At 65.3% G+C, this 10,691-nt stretch overlaps 1 protein-coding gene across 3 annotated transcripts; it reads left to right on the forward strand.

Annotated features, from left to right (window-relative positions):
* The first annotated feature begins 1,128 nt into the window (after nucleotides 1–1,128).
* Nucleotides 1,129–10,078, forward strand: SHC2 (SHC adaptor protein 2). 3 transcript variants are annotated; one of them, XM_039847016.1, is made up of 12 exons: nucleotides 1,129–1,614; nucleotides 3,973–4,043; nucleotides 4,344–4,404; nucleotides 4,546–4,665; nucleotides 5,016–5,069; nucleotides 5,182–5,233; nucleotides 5,317–5,443; nucleotides 5,842–5,995; nucleotides 6,197–6,260; nucleotides 6,672–6,815; nucleotides 7,790–8,100; nucleotides 9,842–10,078. In XM_039847016.1, exons 1-12 carry the CDS (start codon nucleotides 1,129–1,131, stop codon nucleotides 9,968–9,970), a joined length of 1,773 nt encoding a protein of 590 aa, XP_039702950.1. In that variant the 3' UTR covers nucleotides 9,971–10,078. The 3 variants fall into 3 exon arrangements, with proteins under 3 accessions (XP_039702950.1, XP_039702951.1, XP_039702952.1); XM_039847017.1 differs by having other exon boundaries at nucleotides 6,197–6,254; XM_039847018.1 differs by having other exon boundaries at nucleotides 1,507–1,614; nucleotides 6,176–6,260; nucleotides 9,842–10,071.
* The last annotated feature ends 613 nt before the right edge of the window (nucleotides 10,079–10,691 follow it).

Consider the following 10,691-nt stretch of genomic DNA (forward strand, 5'->3'; position numbering starts at 1 on the left):
CCACCCGCCTTCCACCTTCGCGGGCCAATCGCGGCCGCGCGCGCCGCCCCCAAGACTCTCCCCATCACCTCCTCCTCCCGCCACGGGCGGCGGCTGGGCTGACTGAGCTCATCTCCCTATTTATCGATCCGGCTCCAAGCGGCCTTGCCCCGCCCCCCCATCTGCCCGCGCTCCCCCGCCCCTCCTTTTGTTTCTCAGCAGTCGGCCCTGGCTGGGGCGGGGCTGGGGGGGTGACTCGGCCTAGGTGGTGACTGCGAGGCTGGGGCCTGGGACGACCGTGATGCCCGTTACCCCGGTGCAGAAGGGATCCATCTTTGCGGCCCGGGGAAGGGGGGTGACGACGAGCCTGCGGCGGGAGGCGCCCGTGGGCTTTGGAGGCTGAGGCCCAAGGGCTCAGTGGGTTGCTGCCGGACAGGGCGCCCCAGAAACGGAGGAGCCCGTGAGCCTCCCAGCCCATGCCCCTGGCTTATAGCCTGGGAAACAGGCCCAGGGGGGCTGCAAGTCGGCTTCCCTGAGACCCCGCCCCCCAGCCAGCCCAGCCTGGCACTCCTGGGTCCGAATCTACGCTGTGCGCCCCCAGGCACGACCTTTCCCCTCTCTGGGTCTCAGTTTCCCCATTAGGAAACAGAAAAGGCCCGACTTTCAAGTACCTCTGGCTGGCACGGTGAGGCTGGAGAAGGCTAACCTCGCGTTTTGGGGCTCTGTCCTCTGACCAAGCCTACCTGCCACTCTAGGCCTGTTTCCTCACCAGTCACAAGGGAAGGAGGGAGGTGATTTCTAGGTCTCCACCACCTCCGTCCTTCTAGGAACTTGGGTGACCGGGGAGGGAGGGGGGGGTTGAAGTAGGGGACCCCTGCCCAGGTCCAGGGTCGGAAACATCACTCCCTCCCTGGCTGCCCGATCCGGGTCAGAGCCATGCCCTCGGCGGGCCTCAGTTTCCCCAGCCGCCCTGCCGGGCGCCAGGACGCCGAGGGCCGGGGTCCCAGGGGCGCAGCCCCCCGCGGCTGCGCGCTGGGCCCGGTGGATGACATCACTGGGCCAGGGGCGGGGAGGGAGCGGGAGGGAGCGGGAGGGCCTGCTCCGAGCCAGGCGCAGCGCCCGGTCTGGCTGGGTCCGGCGGCCGCGGCCATGACGCAGGGTCCGGGCGGGCGCGCGCCCCCCGCGCCCCCCGCGCCCCCGGAGCCCGAGGCGCCCACCACCTTCTGCGCGCTGCTGCCGCGCATGCCGCAGTGGAAGTTCGCGGCCCCGGCCGGCTTCCTGGGCCGCGGGCCGGCGGCGGCGCGGGCGGCGGGGGGCGCGGGGGCTGCGGGCGGCGGCGACCCCCAGCCCGAGCACCCCGGCGCGGCTGGCGTCCCCGCGCTGGCGGCCGCCGTCCTGGGCGCCTGCGAGCCGCGCTGCGCCGCGCCCTGCCCCCTGCCGGCGCTCAGCCGCTGCCGGGCCGCGGGGGCGCGGGGGCCTCGCAGCGGGCGCGGGGCGGCCGGGCCCCCCGATGCCGCCGCCGCCGCCGCCGCCGCCGACTGGATCCGCAAGGGCAGCTTCATCCACAAGCCGGCGCACGGCTGGCTCCACCCAGACGCCAGGGTCCTGGGTCCTGGCGTCTCCTACATCGTGCGGGTGAGTGCGCCGGCCCGGACCGCTGGACTCCCATCCTCCTTGGACCCCTGGCCTGGCGACTGGGGCTCCCCTCCCCCACACCTCTCCCACGGACGCCGCGGACCCTGAGAGCCAGGTGTCTCCTCTCCAACCTTTCTCCTTTCCCCATCACCCGCGACCCCCATCTCCAGCCCGCGCTCCGCTGGGCGCCCCCAGCCGGGAGGCGCTGGGGTCCGGATTCCCACGGCGTCACGTGGGGAGGGCGGGCAGAGGGCGGCAGGTGGGTGGGAGACACGCATGCGCAGGTTAAGCATCCTCCCCCCCCCACTCCCCGCCATTCCCGAGGGGCGAGTGAGTCTGAATGTGGGGACGCGGTGCCAGACCACCCCCCACGTTTAAAGCGCTTTCACTGACGGCAGATCGGAACGACGGAGACCTTCGCCCGTGGGTGGCACGGGGCGGGGGGGCTTTGCAAAAGGGCGGCGCCCCTCCACACCTCAGGATTCGAGGCGCGAGACTCGGGGTCTTCCATCGCGGGGGAAAGGAACGGGGCGTGCTTTATCCCCGTGTTTTATGATGCGCCTTTCACGCATGTGGGAGAGCTGGACAGATGGCTGGCCGTGCACGCTGTCGCCGTTACTCTCTCTGCGCAGTGACTCTACCCCCCGTGCGTGGTTTCGGTGAACCAGCGCCAGTGCGTGACACTTGCGTCCACGCGTCACCCGAGCTAGCTGTCCTCCTGCTCACCCGCAGTTCACCCTGCACGTCTCAGACCAAAAGCGGGGGCTCCAGGGTGCCAGGCCCCCTCCCTGCTGTTGGGCCACCTAGCGATCCCCCTCCAATTCATGTCCACTGGAGCCTCAGAATGTGACCTTATTTGGAAACAGGGTCTTTTCATATGTCATCAGGTGAAATGGGGTCATCTGAGTTTAGGGACCCCAAATGTAATACAGCTGGTGTCCTTATGGAAAGAGGGAAGTGTGGACCCCGACTCACAGGGAGAAGGAGGCACAGACTGGGGTGACCGCAACCAGCAGCCAGGGGAGACCGGATGGACCCTCCCCAGGGCCTTCGGCTAGAGCGGGCGGCTGATACCCGGCCTCCCCACGTCCCGTCCCCAGAACTGAGAGGGGACACGTTGCTGTTCGAAGCCGCCCGGTTTGTGCTGCTGTGTCACGGCAGCCTCAAGGACTAACACACTTGGCTAAGGTGACCTTTCTGTCTGAGACAGGTGCCATCGTTTCCTGTGAAATTAATGAGTATCCACGGGATGTACTTTTTTTCTTGGTCGGACTTAAAACGTAGGGATAACTCACACACCCTGCTTTAGTGTGAGCACGGCTCAGGCGCTGAGCCCAGCGCCCCCCTGGCACCCGCCGTGCTGGCTCGCATCACCGTAGTTTACCCTAAAACCCGTAAAATTCACATACACGTAACCACTAACCATTCCAAACCGTGTGATTCAGTGGCATTCAGTACATTTACAAGGTTGTGCGACCATCACCTCTGTCCAGTTCCAGAACATTCCATCACCCCGACGGGAAGCCCCATCCCCATGAGCAGCCACCCCCATCCCTTCTCCAGCCCTGGCAACGCACACTCACTCTCTGTGTCCGGACGTCGCGTGTGGAGGGGGCCACGTCCGGGCCGGACGCCACCCAGGGGCCTCTGCGGACACACCAGCTACTGGCCCGGAGCACGGGAGCCGGAAGGGTGGCCGGGCCACCGGGAGTCCTCACGCCCTGGCCTGCGGCCGTGGAGCAGCTGCCGGGGGACCACGCAACTGTTCCCACCTCTGTCCCTCGGCACCGCTGCCGCCTTGTGGGGGGACCCTCTCGGTCCCGTCTGCTTGCAGGCCCTGTGCCGGGCTCCGGGACGCGGAAGGGAGAGGGGTGACCGCTGTCCCGGTCCTCCTGGGCTTCTGTCCTAGCGGGCAGAGAAAGAGTGAGCAGAGGGTTACAGGAGCAGGAAGGACGGCTCTGAGGTGACACCGAGCCTGGACACGGGAAGAACTGGTCACAGATAGATGGGGGAGGCTCTGAGGCTGCTGGCTGGACACTGTGGAGGAGGGGCGGGCTGGGACCCAGAAGTGCCCCGGGAGGAGGTGCTTGCCCAGTGGGCATGCCACTCACCGCAGCACCCCTCCCTCCTCCTCTCCCTCTCCCACCTTACCCCCTCCCTCCTCCCCACCCCTCTCCATCCTCCTCTCCTCCTCCCCACCCCCACCCCCTCCCTCTCCCCCACCCCTCTCCATCCTCCTCTCCCTCTCCCCCTGCCCTTCCCCACCCTCACTTCCTCCTCTCACCTCCACCCACCCAACACACTATCCCCACTTACCCTCTCCCTCCCTCTCCCTCACCCCCACCCCTCCCTCCACAGTACATGGGCTGCATTGAGGTCCTCCGCTCCATGCGCTCCCTGGACTTCAACACTCGTACCCAGGTGACCAGGTGAGCCTCCCGGACCAGGCTGCGGAAGGGGAGACAGGGACCAGGCCCGCGCTGGCCCCTGAGAAGCATGAGGCAGTAGGGAGAGAGCTGAGGGGTCTGCCAGACGCCTGGAGCCCCTGCCATGCCCCCTCCCCTCCCCCTCTTGCTCCTCCCTCCTCGGGGCCCCTCCTTATCTCAGGGTCCACTGCACCCCTTTCTCAACGTGTCTCCCTCCCCAGACCCCCCTTCTCTGAGCTCCTGCCCCCTCCCAGACCCCCTCCCTCCAGCTCTCAACGCCTCTCTCAACGCCCCCCCCAACAGGGAAGCCATCAACCGTCTCCATGAGGCTGTGCCTGGCGTCAGGGGGTCCTGGAAGAAGAAGGTAGGTGAAAAGCTCATGGTCCCCGAGTGGGGCGGTGGGGACGCCATGGCCACCCTGGGACCCTGCCCAGCCGTTGCGATCTGCAGCACCGCCCTCCCCAGCACCCAGGCGCCCACACTGAGGCCCTGTGCTGCTCCCCAGGCACCCAACAAGGCCCTGGCCTCCATCCTGGGCAAGAGCAACCTGCGGTTCGCCGGCATGAGCATCGCGGTCAGCATCTCCACCGACGGCCTCAACCTGTCGGTGCCTGCCACACGCCAGGTGAGGGCCGCCCACCCTGCCCTCAGCGCCCGGGGCCCTGCCCGACGGGCTCCGTGACTCGAGAGGCGAAGCCTGGAGGGCAGGTGGGCGCAGGGCCGCGTGTGGCGCTGTCTCTCGGAAGTGGGCGGAGGCCCCGCCGTGAGCAGGAGCCAGGGGGCCGGCTGCCACCACCCTCACCAGCCCCAGCTGTCACGAGTATCTCCTGGCACGAGTGTCTTGGCACGAGCGTCTGCGCGTCTGCGTGTGCGCGCCCCTGCCCTCCTGCCCACCCCGCTCCAGGCCTGGTCCAGCGCTGGCCGCGCCCGGGGCCCTGACCCCAGACGCCCCGTGACTGCGCGTCTCTCCGGCAGATCATCGCCAACCACCACATGCAGTCCATCTCCTTCGCGTCTGGTGGAGACACGGTAAGAAAGGGCCGGGTGGGTGGACGGCGCCCGCTCTGTCCCCTCCCTGGATGGAGTCCTGGCCAGGGGCCCGCAGGTCCAGCAGCCCCTCCCACCCACCCCGTCTCCCCAGGACATGACGGATTACGTGGCCTATGTCGCCAAGGACCCCATCAACCAGAGAGGTGAGGCCCAGTGGGCCGCGGGCCTGTGTGGAGCGTGTCGGCTGCCGAGGCCGGGCTGACGCTGTCACAAACGCCGCCCCCAGCCTGCCACATCCTGGAGTGCTGCGAGGGCCTTGCCCAGAGCGTCATCAGCACCGTGGGCCAAGCCTTCGAGCTACGCTTCAAACAGTACCTGCACAGCCCCCCCAAGGCGGTCGCACCCCTGGAAAGGTACGGCCCCGCCCCCTGCGGGGCTTGGGTCCTCGTGAGCTGCCAGGACCCCCACTTCCTTGTCTGTAAAACCCTGAGAGAAACAGCCCCCCCCTCCCCGGGATGCTGTCAGTCATCGCTGTCATCGGCACACGGGGGCGGCCGGCGCTTGTGCACAGGGCTAGACAGTCCATGTGTGCAGACCGGCTGTCACGGCCGGCGTCTGCGGGAGCAGCTGCCGGGGGTCCGCAGAGCGGTGGACACCCCGTCCGAGTTTCAATAACTCTCACGTGTCACCAGATGCTGCTCTTTGGGTGTTTCCTTAACCACGTAAACTGTGGAAACCGCTCTGGGCTTGTGGGCAGACCCCGCACCGCCCCGCGCCACTGTGGGCTACTCAGCTCGCTGTCTGTCCCCAGGCTGACGGGGCTGGAGGAGTCGGCCTGGGGGGACGAGGAGGACACGGATCACAATTACTACAACAGCGTCCCGGGGAAGGAGCCGCCCCTGGGTGGGCTGGTGGACTCCAGGCTGGCCTTGACTCAGCCCTGCGCCCTTGGCGGCCTCGGCCAGGTCAGCCTGTGTGGACTCGGGCGGGAGGGGCTGCGGCAGGACCAACCCCACGTGCTGACTCCGTGGACCCCGTTCCTGGCTCTTCCTTCCTCCCCTGCTCTCGCTTCCCCCCTCCAGCTAGGTGGGTTGGGTGGGGATGCTGGGGGTGCTCGGCCGAGAAGGGGGGCTCACGCACCGCAGGAAGACCCCCCTCTCTTTCAGGGAGCATCTCCTGTTCGAAGAGACGCCCGCGGCCTGCAGTGGGAGCCCGGCTCCTCAGGTGCGGGTAGGACTCCTGGGGCCAGGGGGCGCCTGTCACCCCCTTTCTTTCTCTCCACGTCCACTCCCACTCTGAGCTCTCTGGACAGCTGACAGCTCGAGTTTCTTTTTTCCCATTGGGATTTCTGACTGCTTTCGACACTGGGAAGTTCTGGCCCCCTGGGCCACCTTCCTGCCCGGCAGATGGGGGCTGGCTGGGCAGGAGCCGGCCCCTCCCTGGGGCTGACCTCTGGTGTCCCACGTCCCTGGGTGGGCATCTCTGGGGCTTTCCACTGCCCGTGCTGCTGCTCAAATGGGGGCGGGGCTGCCGTCCTGGAGGAGGTGGGTGTGGGCGGGGCACCAGGTGGGGCCCCCTCCCCCAGTGCCCCGCCCCTGGCTCCTCCAGCTGACCCGACCGGCCACCTCTCCCCCTCCCCAGCCTCGGCAGGAGACGGCTACGTGCAGGCAGACGCCCGGGGCCCCCGAGACTACGAGGACCATCTGTACGTCAACACGCAGGGTCTGGACGCCCCGGAGTCCCTGCCACCCGAGGACAGCCCCAAGAAGGACCTGTTTGACATGCGTACGTGGGGGGAGGCTAGCCTGCGGGGGAGGCCGCATCCCTGCCACCTGTGGTCTGCCAGGGGAGGCCCAGCCTCCACCCCCAGGGACTCTCCAAGTCCATGGGGAAGTCTGTTCCCCCTGGGACTCCCCAGCCTCTTGGGGGTAACCCAGCTTCCTCTCTATAGGGGTCCCCAGTCTGATGGGAGGGGCCTAGTTTATCCCGGAAAGAATGTCTGGGATGATGGGGATGGTGCCTGAGCCCCGAATGGGTCTCCGCAGTCTGGCTGCGCATTTGAGCTCTGCTTCACGTGCCTCCATGGTCTGAGGGAGGAGGCGGGAGCCCCCTCCTGTGCGACCCCCCGTCTGACAGGAGGCCTGTTCACATCTTGAGGAGTGAGGAGTGGGTGGCACCTGTCGCTGCCTCCCCTTTGGGACCAGAGAGGGCTCAGTCTGAGGGGGCAGGCTATGTCCGAGGGACCCCCACCCACTTCCCACACGGTCCCACCCTCCTCCACAGTACTGCGGCCCGGGCAGTGTGGACTGAGACCGTGCCCCCCAGCTCCTCCGCTGGCAACGGGGTGAGCGAGCGGGGCCCGGCCTCAGCCCTGTGCAGAAAGCTGCTTCTTGCCAGGCGCCCACTACACACACAGTGCACACAACACACTGAGCGCACTCAGCACACAGAACACGCACTGCACACAGAGCATACAGCACAGTGCACACGCATCAAACAACACACTCAGTAACACACAGCACACAGTACATAGCACGCACTGAGCACAGAGCACGCACACCCAGCGCACACTCAGCGCGCACACAGCGCACAGCCAAGCGTGCACCGCGGCGGGCGCGGTGCGGGCCGGACGCACAGCCGGTGTGCAGTCATTGGCGCCCAGGCTCCGAGAGAGGACCCTTCCTCCCGCCCAGGACCCCTCTGCCCAGCAGGAGGCAGCTGCTCGCCCCCTGCCTCCCGCACCCCGTCCTCGCCCACAGGCCCCTTCGAGGACGCCCTGAAGCTGCACGAGTGCTCCGTGGCGGCGGGCACGGCGGCAGCCCCCCTTCCCTCGGAGGACCAGTGGCCCAGCCCTCCGACCCGCCGGGCCCCCATCGCCCCCACGGAGGAGCAGCTGCGGCAGGAACCCTGGTACCACGGCCAGATGAGCCGTCGGGCGGCGGAGAAACTGCTCCGAGCGGACGGGGACTTCCTCGTGCGCGACAGTGTCACCAACCCCGGGCAGTACGTCCTCACGGGCATGCACGCGGGGCAGCCCAAGCACCTGCTCCTTGTGGACCCCGAGGGCGTGGTAAGGTGCAGGTGGGCGGAGGCGGCGGCGGGCAGCCGAGCAACTGTTGCAGGCGCCAGAGGCCTGGGGGAGCCCGGGGCTGCCCCCCTCTGCCCGCGCGCCCGTCTTAGAGCCCTTTAGGTTTAATGGCGTGTTTTCCGGATGACAAAGCCCTTCACGTTTATAGATTCTGTTCCCCTTACTAGATGCTTTAGAATCTACGAACCGATTTCCGCTTTAAGCATTTTAGGATTTACAAAGTACTTCTTCCCAGGCTATCAAGCGTTTGGCGGTTTACAAAACCTTTTCCAAGTTCAAGGCCTTTCAGGGTGTACAGAGTACCCCCCATTTCAACATAGCGAGGTGCACTTTTCTTCGGGTTCTGTTATCGCGAATGCATCTTATCGATAGTGATGCCTTTGAGTGATAAATGCAGTACTTTTGGGTTCTAACGTGTTCTAGGGTCCAGAAAGTGTGTTTTGGTTTACAAGGCTCAGGATCTACAAGTTACTGAGTGCCTCGACGCTCTGATACACGCTTTTTCCCTTTCGAGATCTCTGAGGTCGGGATTATTTTTTTTTTAACCATAAGTCTCTCTTTGGATTCCAGCTTTATTTAATTGGGAGGCTACTCCCCACTTACGGTCCAGGAAATGGTGATGTGTCTTGAGTTGATGAGATTTGCTCTTTTCACAGTTCCCAAAGTATTTCAGGGCTTATGAAGCACCCCCCAGCTTACGTAGAGTTCTAGGGTTTGCGAAGCATTTTCCAGTGTCCAAGGGGCCGTAGGCTTTACGGTCTCAGACGGGAAGGTGCCGGGGACATTTACCAAGCGCTTCACTCTGTCCGGCTGAGTCATAGGACCGCTCTTGGTGGCCACGTATGCTCCTGTCTCTCCGTGTGGGGCACACTCAGCTGGAGCGCGGTCGTGTGGCCGGGCTCAGAATGTGCATTTTACCCTGCCCTCCCCCCACCCCCCGCCCACGGTCACATGTACCAGGGGACCCAGCGTCGCCTCTGAAATGTCTGGCAGTGGGGGTGGCAGAGAGTCTCCGTGTTGCATCCAGGTCCGGCAGTGTTGATGCTAAAGTTTTCTCAGTCGAAGACACCGATGGCTTCTGACTCCTGGGTCTGCGTCTCTGACACTCCTGGGGTGCATTCCTTTTCTAGGGCTGCCCTACAAATGACCACAAACCGGGTGGCTTGGAGCAGCAGAGCTGCGCTCCCTGGCCCAGCAGTCTGAAATCGAGGTGTGGTGTGGGCAGGGCCGGCTCCGTCCGAGGCCACGGGACGACGGCTCCAGGCCCCCCGCCTGTCACGGTCCCCACTCCTCTCACCTCCCCAACCTGTTCTCCCTGACTCTGTGCCCAGGTTTTCTCCTTCTCTTAAGGGTGCAAGTCACTGGGTTTGGGGACACCTGGGTCATCCAGCGTGAGCTCATCTCAGACCCTCGACTCAATCCCATCTGCAAAGATACGTTTTCCCAAATAAGGTCCCATTCACAGGTGCCAGGTGTCAGGACGTGGGTGTAGCTTCGCGGGGGATGCTATTCAACCCACTGTAGGAAGTGCGGCCCCAGAGTCCTGGTGGTTCTGGAATTCTGAGGCCGATCCCTTAAGTCTCGGCTCCGGCTCCGGGATGCTCAGACTTCACTGTGCAGCAGAGCCACTGGGCTGTGCGGGAAACAGCGGGCCGCCATTCAGCAGAGAGTTTGCTCCCCACCAGCCCCGGGGATGCTGCGGCTGAGGCCTCTGGTCCTGCAGGTGCGGACGAAGGACGTGCTGTTCGAGAGCATCAGCCACCTGATCGACTACCACCTGCAGAACGGGCAGCCCATCGTGGCCGCCGAGAGCGAGCTGCACCTGCGCGGGGTGGTCAAGCGGGAGCCCTGAGCCAGGTGCGTGGGCCCCGCCAGCCCCGGCATCCGCCCCCGGCCACAGCCCACGCCGTCTGTCGTGTTAAAGCCAAGGCGAGAGGCACACACCACGTCCTACTGTGCACCCCTCAGTGGTTTAGTATCTTCACAGTTATGCAACATCCCCCTGTCGACTTCCAGAATATTCCGTCGCCCAAAAGGAACGTTTTCACCAACGGTCATGCCCCACTCCCCTCCCCAGCCCCTAAATACCACAAACCCATGCTGTGGACGTGCCACATCAGTGAAGTCACACACCACGTGGCCCGTGTGTCCAGCGTGTCTCACTGAGCATCGCGTGTTCAGGTCCGTTGATGCCATGGCGAGCGTCAGCCCCTTTTCGCGGGCGAGTGACACTTCCCCGTGCAGACGGGCCACGTAGTGTGTGTCCATGACCGGCCTATGGCCACTTGTTGGCCGTTACGAGAAATGCCACTGTGAAAACGTACGTCCAGCTTTCTGTGTGGACGTGTTTCCGTCGCCCTTGGGTGGGCATCTCCCAGGAGTGGAATGGCTTAGTTGCTGTGGCAACTTTGTTTAATTGGTGATAAAAATGCCCAAGGAGGAGGCTGAATTTGGCCCTCCTGGAGGAGGGGCCAGCATGGCCTCACTCGGCAGGGCCGGTATATGCCGGGTGGGGTGGGTGAGGTGAGATGTGTGCCCTTGGCCTTTGAGTGTGGTGCTGGGGAGCCACATGG

The sequence above is a fragment of the Pteropus medius genome, unplaced genomic scaffold (assembly GCF_902729225.1).
Source record: "Pteropus medius unplaced genomic scaffold, Ma_sr-lr_union100, whole genome shotgun sequence".
NCBI classification, from domain to species: Eukaryota; Metazoa; Chordata; class Mammalia; order Chiroptera; family Pteropodidae; genus Pteropus; species Pteropus medius.